The sequence below is a fragment of the Cyprinus carpio genome, chromosome B7 (assembly GCF_018340385.1).
Source record: "Cyprinus carpio isolate SPL01 chromosome B7, ASM1834038v1, whole genome shotgun sequence".
In the NCBI taxonomy this organism is placed as follows: Eukaryota; Metazoa; Chordata; class Actinopteri; order Cypriniformes; family Cyprinidae; genus Cyprinus; species Cyprinus carpio.
In genome coordinates, this window is record NC_056603.1 from 23,062,602 (window position 1) to 23,086,672 (window position 24,071).

A 24,071-nucleotide genomic window follows, 5' to 3' on the forward strand; every position below is an offset into this window, starting at 1 on the left:
GCTGTCTGTTCAGCCAATTAGAGGGAAAGTGAGAGCACAATGCAAACAGCCATGTCCCTTTGCATTCGATTGAATTAAGCACAAGTTTAAAATAATTTCAGCTCTGATGGCTCAATCGGTTTCTTAAACCCTTGTCAGCAGAGGGAGGAGAGTTATGTTTTTACAAACTAACAGCCCTTATGAGGTCGAGTGGTTCATGTCTCAGGGTCACTCACCAAATTTCCTGGAGTAGAGCATTTCTCCCAGGTTGTGTGGGGCCAGGGAGTACACAGCCAAGATGCCCTCATCAGGAAAACCCCTCTGACTGCTGGGAATGAACACAGCCAGCAGCTGCCCGTCTGCTGAGATATCACAGCTCGCATCATTGTAGATCTTACAGTTGGGCACCAACACATTTACTGACGCTAAAAAAGAAATCAGACACAAGAGTCTAAATTAGTGTTTGGAATATGGAAACTGCGCCTGGTAATGATAACTGATGATTATTTGGATTTTGAAGGCAATGTATATTGGCCAATATTAGATACAGTATTAATCTACATTTTGCCAGACTGATTACATTACATGCTTCAAATAACACCAAACATCATATACAGATTAAAATGTCTTTGAAAATATTTTAAAATACATACAGCTAAAAAATAAAACAATCTTTCTGATCTTTTTATAAAAGTTAAATGGAAGATGTACATTTTAATTTAAAGTTGAATGTGAATAAACATTTCATCTATTTGTGTTTAAGAATAGGTGAGCCAACTAGAAATAATGCGCAATTACATGATAATTTGAACATAATGTATTAGATAAAATATAATGGCCACTTTCACTCACTGGACTGATACTAAAATTTTACATTTACATACCAATTCTATCATGACTGCAAAAATATCACATCTCTAGTCCAAACAAACACATAAATTTTGTTTTGGAGTAGTGAAAAACAGGGAATGCTTTAAGCATAGTTATAATTAAAGGAACTTTAAATGTCAAATATTGCAAAGCAAATCTGCTGTATTTAAACTAAACATTAAACTCCCCTTTTAGAGCAAGGACATTAAACTAGCATGCTCTGAAATTTTGCCAAAAACTGATTGCATTGTCAGCCTCTGCATCTGCCAGATTTATATTTTGCATCCAAATCTCTGTTTGCACATGAGCAGTACTCTGTGTAACAATCTTTTTGCTAAATTAGCAGAAGCTGCAGAATTGCCATAAGTTGAGCAGCAATAAAGGTGACTAACAGAAAGCCACATCTGTTCAGCCCACACTAATGAATAAGAAAGCAGAGAGAGACAGAGAGAGAGAGAGAGAGAGAGAGAGAGAGAGAGAGAGAGAGAGAGAGAAAGAGATATGTACCATTTTCATTTCAGCACATAAACCTCACACACACACATAAAACACATCTAGTACTACCCTTCTTCCAACCAGAATGCAGAGAGAAGATTATAATGTTTCTGCTCTGGAAACCAAATGTCAACTCCAAAATAAATTTTGATTCCTGTTTTCATTTTCTGTAATACACATAGCATAATCCTTTACTGTTTCCATGGCAATTTGCATCCTGATGAAGCCATCTCTCAACACACAGAATGGTAGTAATATTCAGAAAACAAACACTGTGTAAACCCAGGGATATTACAACACAAATGTGAGTGAGCTGAGACAGCTGATTCAAAACAACTTTAGATGAAGCGACTTAATCAAAGTATTAACGGAACATTAACGTGCTGCTCTGGTCTCATGCATCAACATGTGTCATTGTGCAGAGGTCTCTGAATAAAGCATCAGGTGCGTGTGAGTGGGAGGTGTAATTAGGACTATTTGTGATTTAGAATGTGAGTGTGTGATTGAAGTGTTTGTCATTTCGCTGGAGAGCGAGTGTGCGCACGGACGGTGCTGGAAAAAGTGTGAGGGCACAAGCTAAACAAGAGCAGGTGAGTTTTGGCAGGTGACTGCAAGTCATTATGCACATTTAGAAAGATGGATTTGTTTTAATCACCCAGTGTGTGTTTGTGTATCTGTGTGCATGTGTTCACCGAGTAAGGTCAAGAGAGTCTGAGAGGACAGGAGGGGAGATTTAAGCAGGAGTGTGTCAATTAAATAGGGCAGCAATTTAGTGCAGTGATGAGGCTGCTGCCCAGCAAGACCTGCACTTCACTCTCTGACACACACACACACACACACACACACACACACACACACACACACACACATCCATCCACCCACAGTCACTCATGCCCACTCATTCACTCCAGGCCAACAGGAGCTGGGAGAGAGGAAGAGGGATAAAAAAAAAAAAAAAAAAAGTGACAAAAAAAAGTCACCATCTGCAGTTCTGAATGTAGGATTTGCGTTCCATGCTCAAGTGTGTATCACATAGAGATCAATAAAATAAAGTAATAATCACCTGAATTTTTGTAAATGCCTCTATCTGTCTTTTACCTACAGTATATTTAGGGGGGGCACATAAGTCGTTTCAGTCTGGTTCTCATGAGAGCACCTGGAGATTTGGTTTGGTGCTTACAATGCACATTAATGGCCATTAAATATAACTACAAAAAAATAAGATAATTAATAATAGTAATTATAGTATTGTTTATTTTTTAAACAATTATAGTATAGTATTTCTTTTATTTGTTTTTTAAATAAAATAATAAATTAATAAAATAAAGTGTGATAATATTATATTTTAAAATAAAAAGTGAGTATTAAATAAAAATACAATTATTTTATAGTACACTTAAAAATACGATGCTAATATTTTCTTTAAAGGGGGGCTACAATGGTGTTTCATGTACTCAGAGTTGTTCACAGTATTAAAGAGATGGATTCTCATACTAAACATGGCCAAAGTTTTAAAAAAGAATTTTTGTGCCGAAAATCTTACTTCCGGGTTGGTACAAGTTTCGGCTGTTTTTTTTTTTTTTTTTTTTCGATTGTGGATTTAATGATGTAGACAATGGTGGAACTCCTTATATGAGCATTTCTCTCGGAAAAGCGCGCCCATGCCCACGCCGACCAGAGGAGAGTGAGACCGCGCTTCATCGGGAAATCCTCGGCAGCGCTGCATAGGATTTGTTCAAGAATGTCTCCAAAAATAAGTGTGTTATTGGATGTGAGGGAAAGTTTACTGTGTTCAGCTTCCCAAAGAACCCAGCGTTACACTAACAGTGGATGCAGTTTGTTTTTCCGGGGCAGCAATGGAGTGTATCAAGTGCGTTTGTGTGTTCTCGTCATTTGCATTTTGATAATCAGTTAATCTAATGATTATTAGAACGATTAATCGGCTAATCATCGATTATTTCGCTGATTAATCAGTAGACATTCATTGATTATTCAGCTTTTGCAATTAGTTAAAATATACAGTTATACATATTCTAAAATAAATGAATGTAATCACTTTAGCTTTTGAAAGTCATATTATGTAATTACAGTTATACAATTAATTTATACAAATAAATATATTTAGCACACAAAATGAGATGGCAGAGAAACTCTCTTATTCACCATTTAATTATTTAATTACCTAAAGTATCTTTGTGTAAGTCATATGGATAAGAAACAAATAAAGGTTAAGTGATGAGACGTTTTAATTTGTTTGATTAACTAATATTCATGACATAATTTCTCTTAAAATATGTTATAGGGTTATGATAATCAAAACAGTCCTAAGCTAAATTAAGCTTTGATCTCTGCAAACCAAACTATAACTTTAATGAAATGTTTTTTTTCCCCACTAATAAAAAGATTTTATCATTTGATAGCTCCACACTGGAGAGTTTATAACAGAAAATCAATTCTAACTGAAAGTGACACTGACCCTGGTTTTTCATGTTTAATAATACTGTAAATCTGCTGTCTATTGCATAATGTACTAAATAAATAAACATGAAGTACTGGACTTTACTGGAGTACTGAACTACAGAGCTAGTGCAAACATCCACATCTCTGTAAACAGATGCATTTAAAACTGCTGCCTTCTCACAGCTGTCAGTTTTTGATGTGTTTATTTTGTTATTGAGAGGAAAGCGCGCAGTTTATATTTACATATTCATCCAAATGCCACTCAGCAGTCTCAGGTTTGGCTGCCTTTGCTCTGAAGCGCTGTGCCGCCTTCTCTTGAATTGCATCAGGAGAGCTGAATTACAGTCTTGCGCTACAGCGCCACACTGGTCAAACCGCGTTATTGCAGGCTCTTATATTAGGTCATATGACATTAAACGACTACCCGACAACAAAAAATTTTGTCGACAGTTTTTTATTGTCGACGTTGTTGATAATGTCGACTAACAGTTTTAGTTCTACCCCTGACTATATCACTCTTTTTCTTGCTGTATAAAAATGATTTTTCAAATATTCTCCAAAATGTTTTTCTACACTGCTGATTTTTGTTTTATCTGCTATTTTGAAAAATTATAGATTGATTTTTTGCCATTTTGTTTGTTACATATAGCAGAAAAAAACAGCATAGGAAACAGTCTTATAAAGACACTTAAAAAAAAAAAACACAAATAAAATAAACTGATTTTGCCCTTCCGGGCTTCAATGTAAATGCTTTTATCAATAGCTAAATTTTATTAACATTCTAGATTGATAAAGCATGTGAAACACACACACACACACCCACACACAATTGAACCTGCCTCTCACTATAATCAAGGCTAAATGAAATTAAAACTCTTGTCTTGTGACAGGAGAGGGTCAGAAGGGCAGGTTGTGTAACAGTAAGAGTTGGCCCACACTTCTGAAGATGGATAAGTGGCTCACGGCTTCAGTAGACAGAGCTCCCTACTGGATCTAAGTAATGGATTTGCTGGGCTGAAGTGACGGCTATTCCGGTGGCACTCCAAGGGAAGCCCAGACCACTGCCATACAAGCTAAAGTGTATTTTAATCATTTATTTTTGTGGAACAAAGATGTTCTTTAGGGTTTAGATTGGGTTTGTGGCTGACACAGAATGATAAACGAAGCACCCAGGACTCCAGCTGCTGTGGACAGAGAGCATCTGGACAACTGAAATAAATCAGACATTTACAGGCATATTTATACTGGATCCATTCCATCTACCCAGCCAATGGGCTCAGACTGGTTTAGTCCAGAATTACTCACTCCAATTACACTCTCTGTCAATTGCAAAGTCACTCTATCTGAAACTACAGTACAAAGTCATCAAGTGACACAAGTAGTGACAGAGATTTCCTGGGCATGACTTCTGCAGAGGAGCTTGGGAAATGTGTCTGAGAGAGCATCTCTTGTCACTGAGAGACTAAATGAGCCAGAATGAGAGACAGGGATAAGGAACAGATTGAAAGAAGCAGTGGATTAACACATCCCTGGAAAAAAACAAAAACAAACAAAAAAAACATCCAGAATAACCTACTTTCAAGGTCGACAAATACGGAGTACACATGCATTCATATAAGCACAAACATCCCACTTCCACATGCATATATGCAAAGAGCCCTTTAGATGACAGCGAAGAAACACTGCTACAATAATGTTCTTTTAAATGGCACAAAACCACAGACCAGATGTCTAAGTGTCTATTAATATCACAGCACTTGAACATTAGAAAATAAATAAATACAGATAAATACAGGAAATGAAATACATTAGCTGTAGTCTAACTACATCTTCAAAAAACATCTACTTTAGCACTTTACCCAAAAACACTAAAAAAATTTTTTTTATAGATTATCCTTTTACTTAAAGATGACTTCCAGTACATATGTTATAGGGACAGTCCTCCTGCAGTAACATTGGTTTCAGTGTCTGGTGACAGTTCATGGGTCATTGATTTGAACAACACTGACAACATGTTGGTTACTTGCCAGATTTCTAACCTAGTGTACATGCCCAAAACAAGTGGTCTTGGTTCACAGTCTTAAAGATTAACAGCATTAATCACACTCGTGTAACATATAATAGATAGTGAAGGGAAAGGGAGAGAGAACATTTTTGTTGTTGTAAACAGGCTTTAACACGGAGACATGTCTTCATTAGGGCACTTAGCAAGTTTCACACTTTCAAATCATGGCTTTCAATTCTGATTTACCAACTGAAAGAAGAGCAAAGTCCACACCACAACTATACAATAATGCAACAGAGGAACGATATCATTGGAATCCCTTTTCAGTACTTTTTTTCAGCTGCTAAACAATACAAAAATTGACAGTCAGAATCTAACCTACTTTAAAGAGTTTAAAATGGCAAAGAACATACCTGCATGCTTATAATAAACAAAATGTTATTGTTCATTGATGTGGATTTTAATATAGTTAATATAGGTATCGTTATAGTTACCTTTACATGTTTTTAAAATGATTCGACATGCACAAAATGCTGCAAAAGACTTTGAAAAACAAGAAGCACAGTTATACAGGAAAAAACGGGTTCCGTGTAAACGTTTCTTACACTACACACAACCATCCTGCATTTCCCATTTTTTTCTGTATTCTGGAGAGTACAGTTGTTTTCCCAGGGCGCCATTATATTTCCAATGTTGGCAACCACAGATGAGACAATAAAGAGGTTGTGCTCTTTTTTTCATTTAATGTAGACATGCTATTGAGGCCATAATTTAATGAAGCAGCAGCTGCAAGCGCTTTACACTATGCGCTCGCTATAATATAGATGCAGCCTATTTCATTTCCTTTATAGCTGTGGGCTTACTAAACATGTTGAAGCATTTTACATAAAATCCTCTTCATCATTTATCAGAAAAAAATGAATATTCATAGACTCTTGTTGCATTTTTGCATCAATGGGTCTGGTATGTGTGTAAAGTATCTATTATTATCTTGAAACTGGATCTTTACAGCCTTTGAAAAAGCCCTTCAGCATCTGAGAATTTACAGAGAAATAAAACACCTTAACACTTTAAACACAGCCTTGCACTGACAGTCTCAAATTTCATTTGGGGTTTTACTTTCCAAGTGTCACAAAAATCTTCTCACTGCACTTAAACCCATTGATTGAGTTTGCTTTTATGAGAACAACATGGGAGTGAACATGTAAACACATAAAAAAAATATTAAAATGGAGGGGGAAGGAAGGGGAACAAAAATCACACATCTTATTCACAGAATGATGACCTGCTACACCTGCTTAGCTCTAACGAGAGAGGACTTGTTAAAAAAAGAACTAGAGCAGAGCATTTAATTTGATTTGACTCATAGCTCTCCTAATTAAAATAAAACTAGTGTGTGCTGCTATCCCAGTAAAAGTCACATAGCCCTTAGCAATTCTGTGATTTCAGTTTAGGCAACTCAGAAACATCTTTAATTTCAGGAACTGCAAGATCGTAGGGCTTGGCAATGTTTTGTCTTTGATCCTCTGTTTTGGTCTTTATATAGAACAAAATGTACACAGGACTAAAGATTTCATCTTAACCGTAACAAAGCAGAGGACAGAAGAAGAGCTGCTGGAGGCAGCATCATAAATGACAGTGTTTACCTTCTGCTGCTGAGGCCTTGTTCCTAACTTCCAAAAAAAAAAAAAAAAAAAACTATCCCTCTTCTAATTATACATTAATGAGCTGGGCGGTGTTAAAATGATAAATCAGCTATGATGGCTTATATTTAGTCTGAGTTACAATTACACTGATTTATGATCCCAGCAGATTCCTGACATTATTGACTTTGGAAGGATGATGTAAATGGTTTCTCGATATGAGCTCCCATAGCCCTCTGTAGCTTTATGAGCTGGATTTGAACTGAAAATTCCCAAACCGCTCTCTAACAATCATTTCCCTGAAAAGTCTTGCTGACCTTCCTTCTTAAATGGTCCTGCAATTCTCTTGTTTCCACAAAAATATTAAGCAGCACAACTATTTTTTAACATTGCTAATAATCAGAAATGTTTCTTGAGCACCAAATCAGCATATTAGAATGATTTCTGAAGGACCATGTGACACTGAAGACTGCTGAAAATTAAGCTTTGCCATCACAGAAATAAATATATTTTAAAATAAACAGTTGATTGATCAAATATATGCAGCCCTGGAGAGCGAAAGAGAATTTGTTTCATTACCTACTCCCAACTTTTGAATGGCATAGTGTAAAGCATACAAACCTGAACAATGGTAAAACCAATGCTACCTTGGTGATAATCTAGCTAGTTAATATTTAAACACACAGATATTTGTTAGGATTAGCTACATGGTTATGGACAATATTGACGCACATGGAAGCACACCGCTTTTGTCCTAGACCTAACCTCACGAAACTGAAGCACGAGTCCTGCTGTTCTCTCTACTTTGGATTAACCCCCATAATGGACTGTTACTGTTTTATCTAAATATCATCATCTTCACTATTGTTTCAGCACCACTACAAAGGCATCTTTATACCATTTGACACCAAAGCTGGTCTAAGCCTTAAATGGCACCAAGATGATGGGAAGAAAGGTCACCAGGCACAAAAGAGAAATGCCTTTTTGGGCATCCCGTAAACTGACACACACATAACTCATCCATACACTTTGGAACAGGTGTTAGATTACAGGGCCAGGAACCTTGGCTAGTCCAGCACCCCTAGACAGAGAGTTTGTATTATATTATATTGGCAATTAGTGGACTTTACTTGTTTTGTGTACTTGTTATTAAACTTGCTACATGCAAGTTTAGTAAGTAAACCTTGGTGTTATGTATCAACACCAGAGCTTCAGTGCAGCCAGTCACGTTCTCTGCTCTAATAAAATAATGGTTAACTTTGATGTAGAGCACTTCCACACTCTGTACTTGAGACACTCTATTTCAGATTCTTGAAGCCATATATTATCATGAAGTAGATGCATCAGAGAGCATGGAAACATCTTAGCTCATTAATACTTCTGCTCTTAGGCTGAGTTGGCCAGAAAGTAGGTTTTTAAGGAAAGAGTAGTTAGTAAAGAGAATTTAAGCTCACATTTGATAATGAGCTTGCTCAGCTAAAGGCCTATCACGTTCAGATGTCTTTGCCTCAGATTTGCATAAGCCCAATAGATTTCTCCACCTCTGTAGGCACAAATGAGTCCAAGGAAGGTTTTTTTGGAATTGGCCAAAAAAATCTGTAACATGTCCCATCTACACTAATGGTTATATAGCCTGAGGTCTGACCAGCTATTTTTGAAAAGCTATTTTTAACAAGTGCATTGGATTTCTAACAGATATGTCCTTCCACAATTTTTGGATGAAAAAAGTTCTCTTAATTAACGTATCTAACTGATTCTGCAATATGTAAGCCAGAGCACATAATTAAAACATTTTCTAAGAAGATTAAGTGCTTTTTCTTTCAATTAAACCAGACTGCATTAAAATAATTATAGAGGAGAATCATATAGACCCACATAAAGAAAAAGGCTCACAAAAGCCCAGTCATACTTAATTAAAAGCTATGGTAATAGCATGTCTAATGGAAATGTTTCGATCTTAAGTGTTATGTAGAACAATGAGCTTCTACGAATTCAACATGAGCAGTTTAAGTATTACTCAGTGCTAAGACTGCAGCACAATATATGAACTTCGAATGGGCTCCAAAATCAATAGCACAGTTTATTTGACATCTAATGCCTATAACAGGTTTCTTGTATTTGTAATTGGACTGCACTGATGAGCCAGAGGGAATGTTTACTGTGGGAGGACAGAAGAATGCACTCAGCCCTCTGTAGAGTGGAAGCAGCCCACTGGGAAGTGAAGAGGGCTTCTGCCCAGGGGGTCAGTGTTCTGCTCAGCCGACACGGTCCAGCTCTACCTCCCGCTATTTCCCATTTACTTTAGTGATACTTATAGCAAATCTGATGCTACGCGCTCTGATATTAAACAACTGCTGGCTTTCTTCTTTACAAGAACTCAAACTCAATCAATCAATGCTAGTTAACATTCACTTTTTCACTTTGCAAGCTGTGTGGATCTAACAAAAATGGATTCATTTCTCAGTACTGTCTGCTGAAAATGTAAGTCTTTTGTAACTCAACTTTATAAATTTTGAATGAAAACATAAAAACAAAAAGTTGCATTTTGAAAGCACAAGAATAATTTATTCTACAGTGTTGCAGTACAGTGCTGTGGCTTTCATGATCATAAAGGCCTGTTCACAGCAAAAACTAAAACTTTAACAGTAACTACAATGATAGTCACATTAGCATCCATACCAACAGATGATATCGATCTGTTTATTCCAACTGCGCATTTATGTGCATAACTTGAATTCAAGAAGGAAGAATTTTGATTGGCTGTCAAAGTTTTTAGCCAATCATCAGCTGGAAAAAATATGCTCTGAAAGTGATTCCAACAATATGATCTGCATCTTTATCATTATAGTTGTGTGGTGTGGACTCATTCTTAGTCTGAATGGACCACCTTTCTAATCTGAATGAGAAAACTTCCTATGATCAACCCTTGGGACAACCACGACTGCCTGTATGCACCAAACAGAGATAAAATAGCAGCTAAAACAATTAGAATTAATTCTTAGTTGGCAGCAAATATTTCAATCCATCTTTTTTGGGGGTACTTTACAATAAACACGATAAGCCACAACAAACCATATTTTGCAGGATGTTGTGAAGCCAGAGATTTCTTGCAGGGTGTTTGGGGCAAAGCTGGGGATTCTGCAAGCCAAGAAGGGTAAGGGGATTTTCCAAAACAATTGTGTGTATTTGAATAGCTTTAACGAAAACCTAACAAAATCTTTTTTGTCCTCTAAAACTGTCATTTGACTGAACCAGAACCCAACTGGAAATTGGGATGAGCAATACTTCTGCATGTGTGATATGCATTGTGCTGTTCTGTCTCAGTTCTATTCAGTTTTGTTTTACACTCTTAACACCAGCACTGCTAAACTCATGTCAGTTTTATTGCCCTGTCTGTTGGAGATCTGAGTATTTAAAATTGACTGAGCCTTCGACAGAACTGACAAATAAAATCCTCATCCACCAACAGATCCTCAGCAGGTTGGGCACATCTGGGTTAAGAGATAAGTGAAAGCCAAACTGAATTTTATAAGGACTGACTTTGATTTCTTTTTTTTTCTTACATTCATAGTGCAACAATCACAGCATTCACTGCACTTATTTTCTTGTGTGTATCTGGATGTGTGTACATGCCCTGAGGGATGCTAACCTTTGGCTGAACAGATGTTAGTGCCTAAGTGCTGCCAGGTGTGAGATCAAGCCCAGATAACAAGAATCACTCTGCAATCTTGTAATCAGCCATGGGTAATCGCCAAGAGCTTCCAGTAACGCTCATCGTGAGAGGGAAAGAAAGAGAGAGGCAGGGAAGAAAATAACTCTAATATGTGACCAATTTCCTCTCCTGTCCATGGCATCTGTCCTCCATCAGCTGCACTCTTGTGCTCAGTGGAGTGCTCACTCTTACCTTTCTCTACAGCTACTCTATCATGGTGCAGCCTTACCCCTCACTATGATTTCCTCAACACTGTGGGGTATTGAAGCATTTTGTGTTTGTGTTCGGGTGGATGGGCACATGGCAAATATTAAATCTCAGAAAGAACTCATGTGCCTTTTTGGAAAATCCCCCACCAAAACATCACTGGAACCAGGGGTGGGTTCAATCCTAATCCTATTTTTTATTGATTATTCTGCTGTTTGTATGCAAAACTCAGTCATAACCAAAACCAGGCCTCTTAGAGTATGATCCGACATGTGACAGATAATTTAGACAGTTTAGATACTTGCTCAAGAGTTTTTGTGTGTGTGTGTGTGTGTGTGTGTGTGTGTGTGTGTGTGTGTGTGTGTGTGTGTGTGTGTGTGTGTGTGTGTGTGGAATATTCACTGTTTAAAACTTACCTTAAGACGACTGTAGATTAATCAGAATCATTAAAGAAAGAATCACAATATACTGATACATTAATTCCCCCCATCTCTCATTGATAATATGACAGTCTATTTGTCAATAATGGCTTTGATACACCCCTGCAACCACTCACCATTACTGATCTCAGGCAAGTCATATTTGGTGAAGTCCCACCACTGGAGACGATACGTTGTGTTAGCTATGTTGCTGGCCACTGCAGACTGACCGTCCCCAATTACAGCACCTTGAAAAAAGAGAGAGGGGAGAAAAAAAAAAAAAAAAGAGTCACATGTTACAGATACACCAATTAAACAATTCATCAACCAGTCAATATTTCTACGTAAACAGACTGATAATGCACATTCCATACAGTACTATTCAAAGGTTTCGGGTCAGTCATTTTTTTCAATAAGGATGCATTAAATTGATCACAAAGTAAAGGCTACAAAAGATTTCTGTGTCAAATAAAGCCTGTCCTTTTTGAACTTTCTATTCACAGTTTCCTACAAAAATTATATATTAATTAATAATATTAATATTATAAATGTTTTCAATATTGATCATAATCAGAAATGTTTCTTGAGCAGCAAATCAGCATATTAGAATGATTTCTGAAGGATCATCCAACACTGAAGACAGGAGTAATGACTGTTAAAAATGTAGCTTTGCACCACAGGAATACAATTTCTGAAATAGAAAACAGGTATTTTAAGTTTTACAATATTACTGTTTATTCTATTTTTTAATCAAATAAAATGCTACCTATGAGCAAAGAAGACTTCTTTCAATCTATTAATAACTTACCAACCACACATTATTAAATGGTAGTGTACATCTGACCACAACAGAAACAGCACATTACAAGAACAAGAAAAATCTAACAGCATTTGACTAAAGAGGCTCTACTGTGTTTTATTGCAGTTTACAGTGCATCTCTGAGTGCAACCCAAGGCCTGAACACTCAAGCAGAACACAGAAAAATTAATAACATGGGCCCTACTAAGACTGGTAACACCAGATTAAACGAGAGCAGACGAAAGTAACTGACAAAATAAGGAAACGGTTTTACATATCTCCACTATTTGATATATCTACAAATCCTTTTCTGCATCTAATTTAGACAATAACATTTAAGCTTTGTTTTGCCTGAGGAATCTCCTCTATCTGCGATAACTTGTTCTATGAAGAGTCCTTCAATGGTTATATAAACTATACTGCACTCCGGGCACTTAGCAAATCAGACAACACACTCGCCAATGAATTTAATACAGGTCTCTGTATGCAAAATAATTCTTCTCTGAGGTAAACAAGGAAATGTCAGGCTGTCCTCTTCAGTGCTCAGCCCTGTCACATTATAATTACAGAAGGGAAGAGGGAAAGATTTGGCCGAACAGTACACTTAGAGGTCCATTTGCCAGTAGAGGGTCGATCCTGGGCCTGGCTAACAGATTAGATTTGCCTATTATGACCTGGACTCAAGGAGACGTAATGCAGACATAAATATCTATTACACAGCTTCCCCCTGCACTCCGCTGTCTGCCCATTACAGCCCACAGACACCCAGGTGCAGCGAGCTCGCATTCAGACAGGCTTTCAGGAGCTGCTCTAACAGCCATGGACTAATGAGCCGGAGAGCTTCTCTCAGTATAAAAGACCCTTTGGGGAGCGGAATGCTGCGGACTTTACACTAAACCTAACCTGAAATTCAATACATCTGGTCTTGGTGTTATTCTATTATTAAAACAACACATGTTTTAAGTTAAAATAAATCAATAATCGTTTTTTTTTCTCTCATAAAAGTTTTGTAATATTATGCCTTTACTGTCACTTTTGAACAATTTATTGCATGCTTAAAAATGGCGAACAGTACTGTAAGTTTCGGCCATAAAGACAGAGACAGAGCTCTTAAAGAGGAAATAAGGGAGAACAAAAGGATGGACAGAACTGAGACGAGTGTGTTGACTGAAACTGAATAATCAGTTTGTTTTACTCTCTGAAGCGTAGGTCAACATCAGGGCAAACCATCAGGCCAAAAACATTATAATGGTGAATAACACATAAATGTGAATAACACATCCTTGTGACACAAAGTCATCTTCAAAAAACAAAGGACATAATTAATCATTTTACTGTTACATGGTTTCATTTTAGAGACAATCTGGAGGAGTGGAGTGGAACAGACCGAGTTTACATGAATTAGCTACACTTAAATGACAATTTTATCAACAACAAAAAAAAAAAGCACGAAGGCGAGGGTGAGGGATTAAGTATTTATCATCTGTCACAGTGCAGTTATGAGCTAAACCTTTTTCACGGCCATCGTTTTTCTCTGAGACGAACAACAAATTGCCTTGAAAAATGGAACTTATGGGGGTGCTGAGTGCTTGAGGAGAATTTTATAAGGTGGACAGAGATTGTAGACACTGGGGGATACATTCATTTACATTTTCCAGTCATTTACATATTCACAGATTTATAAATGAGGTATTTTAAAACACCCAGTTTAAAAGTTCACTGCTAAACCTTGTTTGTTAAAGGGAGAGTTCATCCAAAGCATGAAAAATGTGTCACGCTCATGTCATTTGAAACCTGTATGATTTTTTTCTCTTGTGGAACGCTAAAGAAAATATTTTGACAGAATTGTAATTTTTTTTTGGTGAACAATCCCTAAACACCGTACTACTACTAATAATACTTTATATATAAACAGTTAGTGATCACAGTTTTGTAATGTTACAAACTAAGCCAATTTGATTTTTACACATTTTTCATCAATAAAATATTATTGATGCTTTATCCATATTCATTCACTGTAACAATTCTACTGGACGATTTACTGACAGTAATTTGATGACATATGATTCTCTTATTCAAAAACACCATCCTGAGAGAGAGAATTAACTGAGACTAACTGAAATGGAGTCAAAAAAATAAAAAAAAAGAGCATGAGGGATAAGTTAGCACTATACTGTATATTATCTTATAACAAAGTCATTGATACTTAAACTTGCAATCAGATGGCCAAATGTAATCTTGTAAGGCTTTTATAAGCCTAATATATAGACAGCTGCAAAGAGTGAAAGTGAGTGAGTGTATTTTCTAGGTGGCTGCTCTGTCAGGTACAGTTCTGGAAGAAAAGTCAGCCACAGGTCGATGAACAGTAGACAAACCACACACACAAGCTCAACTAGTCTCAAACTAAATTCTAAAAAATTCATGTCACATTCTCTTAATGTTAGGATTCACTTAATATTTTGTGAGCCTCAAAAGCACAGTGTCAGACAATCAAATGGTTCTGTTACACTAGGCAAATGCCACGGGAGATCATTTGAAAGTTTGGATGATTAGCTTAACAGGTCTCAGAGTCTTGGCAGGATCAGCACTTCCCGCCCTGCTGGCTGATTAAACTTCTGCTCAACACCAATTACATTCTCAGCACTCACAGACACAGGTAGTTAGCACCAAGGTCAGGTCTGCACCTTTTCACACAGAGCAGGAAAGCTGTTACAAGTGTTAACTAGTAGTCAACCGTCCAGCTGGCATGACTGAGCAATGCAATGTTTTCTGGAAACAGTTAGCAGCCCAGCATGTCATAATGCTGTGTCATCTGGATAGATTTGGATTGCATGAACAACAGATCCAACAAGCTGCATCCTCCTTCGTTTTACCCAGAGGCTGTCACTCTCAAAGGACAACAGTATCAAAAGGGATGAAATGCAAATATCATTTGAAAATGAACTCTTTTTTTCCCTGTAAATCAGTTAATCAAACATGTTGACGCTTCAGTCTGGCAAATCCTCAGATATGCCCCTCACCAAAGCTTTAACAGACAACAATTTTCTTTTTTAGTCTAAATACATCCATCAAATTGGTTTAAGGCGTCTCTATTTGATGATGTGATCTGCCAGAGAGAATATATTAAACTATGTTCAGAAAAGCATAGTAGTAAAAAAAAAAAACAAGTTGAGTAATAATGCCAAAAAATATACAGTTTAAAGTTTATGAATGTATATTAGGGTGGCCCTTATTTTTGGACACTTTAAATCTTCTCCTCGCACCCTCCCAGTCAACTCTCCGTAATGAGAAATGGAAACAAACCAGATTTTGCTGAGATTGGACTACATTTTGGATGTGTTCAACAAAGTTCTTCATATACTGTAGTCTTAATGACAATAAGAGCACGTAATTAATAATTATACAAAACCATTAGTAAACTGTGAATTTTGTATAAAAAAAAGGGGAATACGAGAACACACACAAACTGTGAACACACACCCAGAGCAGTGGGCAGCCATTTCCTCCAACACCAACTGGAGCAGTTGGGGTTCAGTGCCTTGCTCAAGGGCACCTCAGTCATGTTTTGAAGGTGGAAGACAGCGCAGGTCATTCACTCCCCCCACCTACAATCCCTGCTGGTACCAAGTCTGACTCTCTAACCTTAAGTCCACAACTGTCCCTCATCTCTGACATCAGAAACAGTCAACATTTCATCAGTGAAAAAAAGCTTTGCTAATATCACCAATCAGCTCTTGAAGTACCTGTTAAATAAAAAGAAACCTTTGTTGAGCACACCCTAAATGATAAATTATCTGGATGGAATTTTGCATACATTACTAACTTCTTGTGGAGAAACAAACGAGGGGGAGAGATGTTAATATTTTCCAAAAATTTGGCAAAATGTTTATTTCACATACTATTTAAAATACCAGAAGTCTGCATACAGTATACACTGCACTGCATAAGTATTCAGTAAGAAAGTGAGATTACCATTCCTCACAAATCTATGGTACCCCTCAGAATCAGAAACCCCTTGTACATAGGGCAGGAAATGGTTAGGACATGTGACTCCTGACCTCTGAGTCCTTTGAGTTCTGTCAATGCAAAAGAATAAAGAGCAACTGGGGGGCATTACTGATGCTGCACCTCTCAAAACAGGTCACTACCTGGAGGTGCCCAGAAAGACAAAGACAAGAAACAAGAGAAACACCGAGGGAGAGAGAGAGAGGGGGAGACCTCACCTGAACTCTCCATAGTCTCAGCTGTGTTTTAAGAGTGGCTCTACTGAGTGTTTTAAGGAATGATTACCCGAGGGAGTCTTTGGATGGCATGTGGTGCGTGTGCTAAATGAGGTCATCATAAGTGTCCCGTACAATAACGGAATTTAGGACGACTACCAAGAAAAATGTGTTTCTTCATGCTAAAACTAATTATATCATTACTTTCCAAAATGGTTGAAATTGACTTCACACACCAAAACATAAATTACCAATCTGCCTTTGCAGCAGAATTCAGTCATATGCCTCATATATATTCACCAGCCTCTTCAGCACTGACCCGACAGAGCACAAATAGAGAGAGAAAGTCTGGTGAAAGGACCATTCCATTAAAGATAATCGGGTGTGTGCTGCAGTTTTTCATGCTCTGAAAAGTCCATATAAACTGGGTTTCTCTCTGACAATAACAGCCTGAGGGATCCGTCAGGCCTGCAGCACTGGGTGGAGCAGGACTGAATGGATCAGAGACGGGCTGAATTAGAGAGGGTCACTGTTCTCCATCACTAACTCTTCATTCATTACACACTCCATCCTAAGGCCCTCCAGCTTTGGCTTTATCGCACTTCCTATCTGTAGTTAAACAATATTTAATAAACACACACACACATACCCTAATATTTCTCAATGGTATGACATTTCAACAAACACTTATATTTACTTAAAGCAACCATTCGTATCTATTTTGTAAATGCATGTTATAAATATTATTGTGAATAATTCATCAATATCTGCTTCATTTTTTAAATAAAATAAAATAAAATAAAATTATATATATTTCAACTCTTAGTTAATGCAAAAAACATTTTCACTATTTTATTTTGGTTTCCATGTACTATAGTTTAAATATAGCTGGACAGTTTGAAGTTGAGTGACAAACCACCAAAACAATCAAATTCTCATTGAAAACAAATATCATTATTACACAAAACACATTCTGGAAGGCAGAAGGGGAAGAAGAGGAGAATCAAGAACACGGCTTGTCAGCCAAGTGGCCCATGGGGCAAATACAGTCCATTAATCAATTTATACAGACCTTTGATTGATTTAAAGATCACGTAACTGCCTGATACAGTACATGAGAGTGCTCTCTGAACAAAACTCTGTGGTGAAATCAAAAGCACTCAAGTGGTCAACAACTGCCTAGCCAGGGCACAGCATGCTTTTAGCTTCCAACGGTCATAGTTCAGCTACTTGCCAAACATGACCCAGATCAGCATAAGCACACATATTTAATCAAGTTTCACTCTGTCAGATGTATTTATGCAAATAACTTGACTGTTGACACCAAGCATTAAACTGTTGCAGCTCATTTGAACAGAGTGTGTGCCATAAAAAGTGTTATCAGGAAGCCCCACTGAACCTGCATACATATAATGTTTGGTTCTATACAGCTATGAGTCATTCTTAAGCTTGAACATCATTAAATATTTTTTTTAATTTACTGATTAACGATTATGGGTAGTGTGTAAATATATGTGTGTTTCTATATATACACACATATACTGTATATATATATACTGTATATGTATATGTATATATCTATATATATATATATATATATATACACACACACATATATGTATATATATAGACTGTATACATATACATATATATATATACTGTATATATATATATATATATATATATATATATATATATATATATATATATATATATATATATGACAATATATATATACTGTATGACAACTGAAGACAAATGAAGTGGGTCTATCTTCTCAGTCACTGAGCATGTAAGGGGTGTTTGGTTCTGTTTCTCATGATATCATTTTAGACTTAAAATGAAAATGCCATGATCTATTCAACTACTTTGAAAAATGTTGGCCCCCTAAAAAATTAATTGGGATTTCAAAAGAAAGTAATTGAAGATCCCTGAATTTAGGGTAGAGAAATAGGTACACAGAAAATCTACAGAGAGTAAGAGAGAGTGTGAGAAAAATCCTGGATATGTGTCTTAAAATGTGGGTATTTGTGCTCTGTGCTGTGGGCCTTGTATCAGGTTGTCTGAGATCAGTTAGAGAAGGAGAATTCTTGAAGGGGGGAATGAGTGCTGGTAATTGCCTCAGTTTGGATATTTGCCCTGGGGTTCACAATAACAGTCCTCTCCTCTCATATTAGAACAAGGGCCAATCATACCTCATGGCTATGCAACTACCCTCTGCAACACAATATAATAAGAGTCCACAAAACAAGCCCTATTACTGAACTTTAATCCCAACAGTGATTAATGAATGCTGAGTAAAGTAATTCACTGTTTAAAAACTGAAAAATTCAATATGATTAGTTCACCCCCAATGCACTTGACAATTACAAAAAACTAGGTAAAGTACTGATTTAACAATAATTCACAATTAATTTTATGCACATAATTCAACACTGCCATATAAACTCCCCTCCAAAAGTATTAGAACAGTGAGGCCAATTCCTTAATTTTTGCTGTAGACTGAATATATTACCTCCACTTTGTTTCAGAAAGAGCTTTATTGCCAAGTATGCTTGAGCATACAAGGAATTTGTTTTAATGAGATAAGCTTCAAGTACACAGAGACAACAACAACACACAGAAAAAAAAAAAAAAAAAAAATACTGCAAAATTAATCGAAAAAGAAATAAATTGTATGACCAGTTGTGCTATAGATGATAATGGAATAGAATAGAGTGAGATGCAGGGATGTACTAGGATGGAGGTTGTAACAAACACCATCTTCTGGTGTAACCTCTGTACTTTTGTTCATGAAGTTTTCTGTGAACAGTAGATTGTGACACCTTCACTCTTGCCCTATGGAGGTTGTTGCTGATATAATAGGACACAACAGGGCAACAAAACACACCTGTCAGTCACATGTTCCAATACTTTTGGTCAAATGAGCAGTGGGTGGGTTCAAACAAAAGGTGCCATCCTCTAAGTTGTGTTTATCAGATCCAGATGAAAATACCTGGAAATAAAAGCTGAAATATTGATCTCTTTTCACATTCATCTCTTAATGTCAAACCTAAATGTTTTCAGTCAACAGCAAAAGGGGAGGGGAGGGGAGGGGAGGGGGGAGGGGAGGGGAGAGGGAGGGGGAGGAGGAGAGGAGAGGAGAGGAGAGGAGAGGAGAGGAGAGGAGAGGAGAGGAGAGGAGAGGAGAGGAGAGGAGAGGAGAGGAGAGGAGAGACTGAGTGGAGGGGAGTGGAGAAGAGGAGAGGAGAGAGTTGAGTTCTGTGTGAGCTAGAAAGAGTTTGAAGAGGGGCATTTCTGAACCTCATATTACACACTGCAATTAGTGTGGGCTGAAGATGCCTCTCTGTGTGGGAGAGAGAAAGAACACTGGTGTGCAAAAGCGAGAAACAGCTCTGTGGACATTTGTATTGTGTTGAATTGGTGCAGGATATGTAGGGAGTGGGATCTGTAAAGTAAGGGACGTCCACCCTCACAAGCACTCAAAAGATGGCTGACAAAAAAATTATAAAGTTGGTCCTGAAAATAAGAGCTGTGCATGTTGTTTCCAAAATATCAGATTTTTTTTCTGCTTCCATATTACACATCTAGTAATCTACTCTTCATTCACAACATCTGTTTGATGCTTCCGCACTTCTGGAAGTTGTTGACTATATGTAGATTCTCAGCGGCATATCCGATGCAGCTGGCAGCTGGTTTTTAATAATAACCCTGCGATGCGTGCGTACAGGTGTATAATGATGTATATTTAGAGATTGAAGTGTAGGTTTGGTGTATGGGACTTAAAAAATAGGAAATACAAAACCATAACTGGTTGGGTCAAACAAGGTAGAAAACATGGATAATAACAAGTTAGCTAAAACAATATTTCCATAGCTAATACTTTAGCTTCAGCTGCATATGGTTAATACTGAAGAGGTAGTTCACTAAACTTATGTTCATCTGAAGTTGTTTAGTATAAAAAAAAAAAGGAGTGAAAACAACTTCAGTGTTACATGGCTTCTGAATCCCTACAATAGCTTTGTGCTAATTATTCACATTTGGGGCAACAAGTGCAAGAATAGATGACGACAGATTTAAAAAAAAAAAAAAATTCAGTTGAACTACCTCTTTAATGCAGAAAAGTCAACACTAATATAACTGCTGTTAAAGAGCCCCACTGAGAGCCCTCCTAGCCAAAATAGCAGGGCGAGTGGGCGAATTAGCACTCGTCATTGACCTGACATGACATTACACATATTTTTTTGGGAAGTTTCATCCCTGACAAAGCCTTCAGTGAGTACCCAGCCAATCTAATATTAGAAAACTCCTGTAGCTTTAGAGGGCGAACATACCTGCGAGGACCCTATTGACGGATGAGTGTGTTGCCAGGCCCGGCTGCCCTCGCTCATGGAAGATTCCAGGATACGGCAAAAACTCCGGCAGGAGGAACCGCCTGGGAGAGATGGAGGGAAACAGAGGCATGTGAGAGAGAATGACAGGACATCTGAACCCAAGGTTTGAGAGTTTTGAGGTTGAGTAACACATTTCAGCATCATATGCATATTTCACAGAGAAGGAAACTCCATAGCGCACTGTGACAAATTCAGTAAAACAACACATCCAGTATGACAGATGAAATGCAAAAAATGCTGATTTTAAATAGAAATGTTTACAAAACCAATTTCAATAAAAATTTCAATTGTGAAAATGATCAATAAAAAGTTTAAATAATAAAAAACATTTAATTCCCCAAATGTGTGCTATATACACTACAGTTCAAAAGTTTCTGAAAGAAACTAAGACTTTTATGCAGCAAAGACGCATTAAATTTATCAAAAGTGATGGTAAAGATGGTTACAAAAGATTTCTGTTTGATAGTGTGAAACTTTCTCTTTGAACTTTCTATTCATTAAAGAATCCTGAAAAAATTTATCATGGTTTCCATAAAAATATTAAGCATTACAACTGTTTTCTACACCGATAGAGTTGACTAGAGTAAGGGCTGCTTTGCCATCACAGTAATAAATTAAATTTTTAAATATATTAAAGTAGAAAACAGCATTTTTAAATTGTAAAAATGATTCCTAGAATTACTGTTTTTGTTAATAGTACTGTTTCACTGTATTTTTAAATCAAATAAACGCAGACTTGTTGAGCATAAAACACATTTAAACAAAACTTTACCGACCCCAATTTAACTTTTATTAAAAGTAGTGTACATTTATAATAATGTAATATTTACATTATCATTATTATTATTATTATTATTATTATTAGAACATTGTTTCCTTTCTCTCACATCAAGTCTATTGGAATCAATTGTGAGTCAGGTCTCCTGTGTACTTCTTGTGCCTGCAGAATGCTATTTGTATGACGCACAACACACTCTCAGCTGGACGCTGCCCATGCAGGCCGTAGGCAGTGAAGCAGTTCACTAGGTTTTGGAACAGAGTTAGCATGTATTTCTGGTGTATTGGCATAAGCAGACTAAAAGTGTTCCTACCTGGGCACAAAGCGACCAAGGGAGGGGGCAGACATGCGTGCATTACGAGGAGCCCTATGTCTGCTTCCATTGTCCCTGTACGCACACACACACACACACACAACTGGTCAGCAACAAGATCAAACATAACTTGCTTAAAATCATTTGTCTTTTGTAATTTTGAAAAATAAAGTTAAAGCGTGAATACTTAATAAATTAAACAACTAAAGTGTGTAAGCAGTTTTGCATTCACATTTTAGCTAAATGAGAACATCAGTACGCTCACAAGATAAGAGTGGGAATGATTGATAAAGAACTGAAAGAAAAGAAAGAGTTTATGAATTTTTATTTTTTTGGCAGACATAAATATTAATATGAAGGCTAACTGAAAGACTGATGGGTTTCATAAGTATTCTGATGAATATGGATCTGTGGTCCCAGACTGCAGTGAACGCTGAACTCTCCAGCCAGCGGGTGGAATTATTCATCAGCTCAGAGGAGGGCATCTAATCCGTGCCAAAAAAAGAGAGAAAGAGAGGGGGAGAAGAGCTGCGTGGTTTGGAGAGGAGAGAAACAACGATATTCAACTAGTGGAGGGGTTGGAGAGAGGGAAAGAGAGACATTTTTTGGAGCATTAATGGTTCCATAAAAAGGAGCAACGACTAGTTGGCTGCTTCCAAAAACACATCTGCAAACAAATTAAGAGAGCGTTTGCATATTAAAAATATGATTCTGGACTTCATAACAATCCCCAAAATAAGAGTTTTGCTCAGGTTTTTAAACATCTGATAATGAGATTGCAAGGGATGTGTAAATTCATAATTTGCTCATGGAAAAAAAAAATGTAATGGCTTAGTAAAAGAGAGAGAGAGAGAGAGAGAGAGAGAGAGAGAGAGAGAGAGAGAGAAAAAGAGAGAGAGAGAGAGAGAGAGAGAGAGAGAGAGAGAGAGAGAGAGAGAGAGAGAGAGAGAGAGAGAAGAAATCCAAAAACAACTCTTATTTTTCAACCCCCCTATGCCACATCTGCCGTTTTTGGAGTCTCATCCACTGTCTTGTCAGCACCTAATTCACATTATTCTTAATAATATTTATGTATTCACTGTGTATACACTACCTTTTAACAGTTTAAGGTCAGCAAGACTTTGGCATTGAAAGAATTAATTACATTTTATAAGTTTCAAATAATTATTTTACAGTTTTATAATATTTCACAATATTGCTGTTTTCTGTATTTATGATGAAATAAATGCAGCCTTGGTGAACATAGTTCTTTTGTGAACATAAAAAAATCTTACTGACCACAAACATTTAGATGGTAGTGTAATTTGTTTAAATATGTGAGAGCCCGAGTAGGTGGGCTTCCCTAGCTTGACCAATGTTTGTTCCTCATCAACATAATCATAGTGGGCAGTTCTTCCCTTGTAATCATTGTTGGCACTATTCTTAGTAAAACTGCTTTAATATAATATGTATTTTAAAAAGCACAACTAAAAACAAAAAAATTCTTCTCTGACTTATATAACTTCACAGTTGTCCAGCAGATGAGGAACAAAGCAGCAAGCACAAAGCCGTACATTACTTCGTCCCATCGGAATCAGTCAAAGTGCATTTCAAGCCAAGGCTAAAGCTAACGCAAAGCGCTATAAGAAGAGATGCCACAGGCAACACTGGTAAAATTGTTGGCAAGCTCTGTAAGTTGGTTGAAAAGCAGAAATGATAACATTCTGGGATTCAGAGCCTGCCTTGTATGTTTGTTGGGTTGCCTAGCAACAAAACAGGGAAATAAATCCACAGAGAT

General features: G+C 37.0%; 1 protein-coding gene across 5 annotated transcripts in view; it reads right to left on the reverse strand.

Annotated features, from left to right (window-relative positions):
• Positions 1–24,071, reverse strand: part of ambra1a (autophagy/beclin-1 regulator 1a) — a 69,243-nt gene that overhangs the window by 32,574 nt on the left and 12,598 nt on the right. For all 5 annotated transcript variants that reach the window (XM_042727993.1, XM_042727996.1, XM_042727995.1 and 2 more), the window contains 4 exons: positions 22,295–22,369; positions 21,144–21,244; positions 11,928–12,038; positions 216–404 (listed from right to left, as the gene is read on the reverse strand). In XM_042727993.1, coding sequence (XP_042583927.1) covers positions 216–404; positions 11,928–12,038; positions 21,144–21,244; positions 22,295–22,369 — 476 coding nt within the window. The remainder of the gene's footprint in view (positions 1–215; positions 405–11,927; positions 12,039–21,143; positions 21,245–22,294; positions 22,370–24,071) is intronic.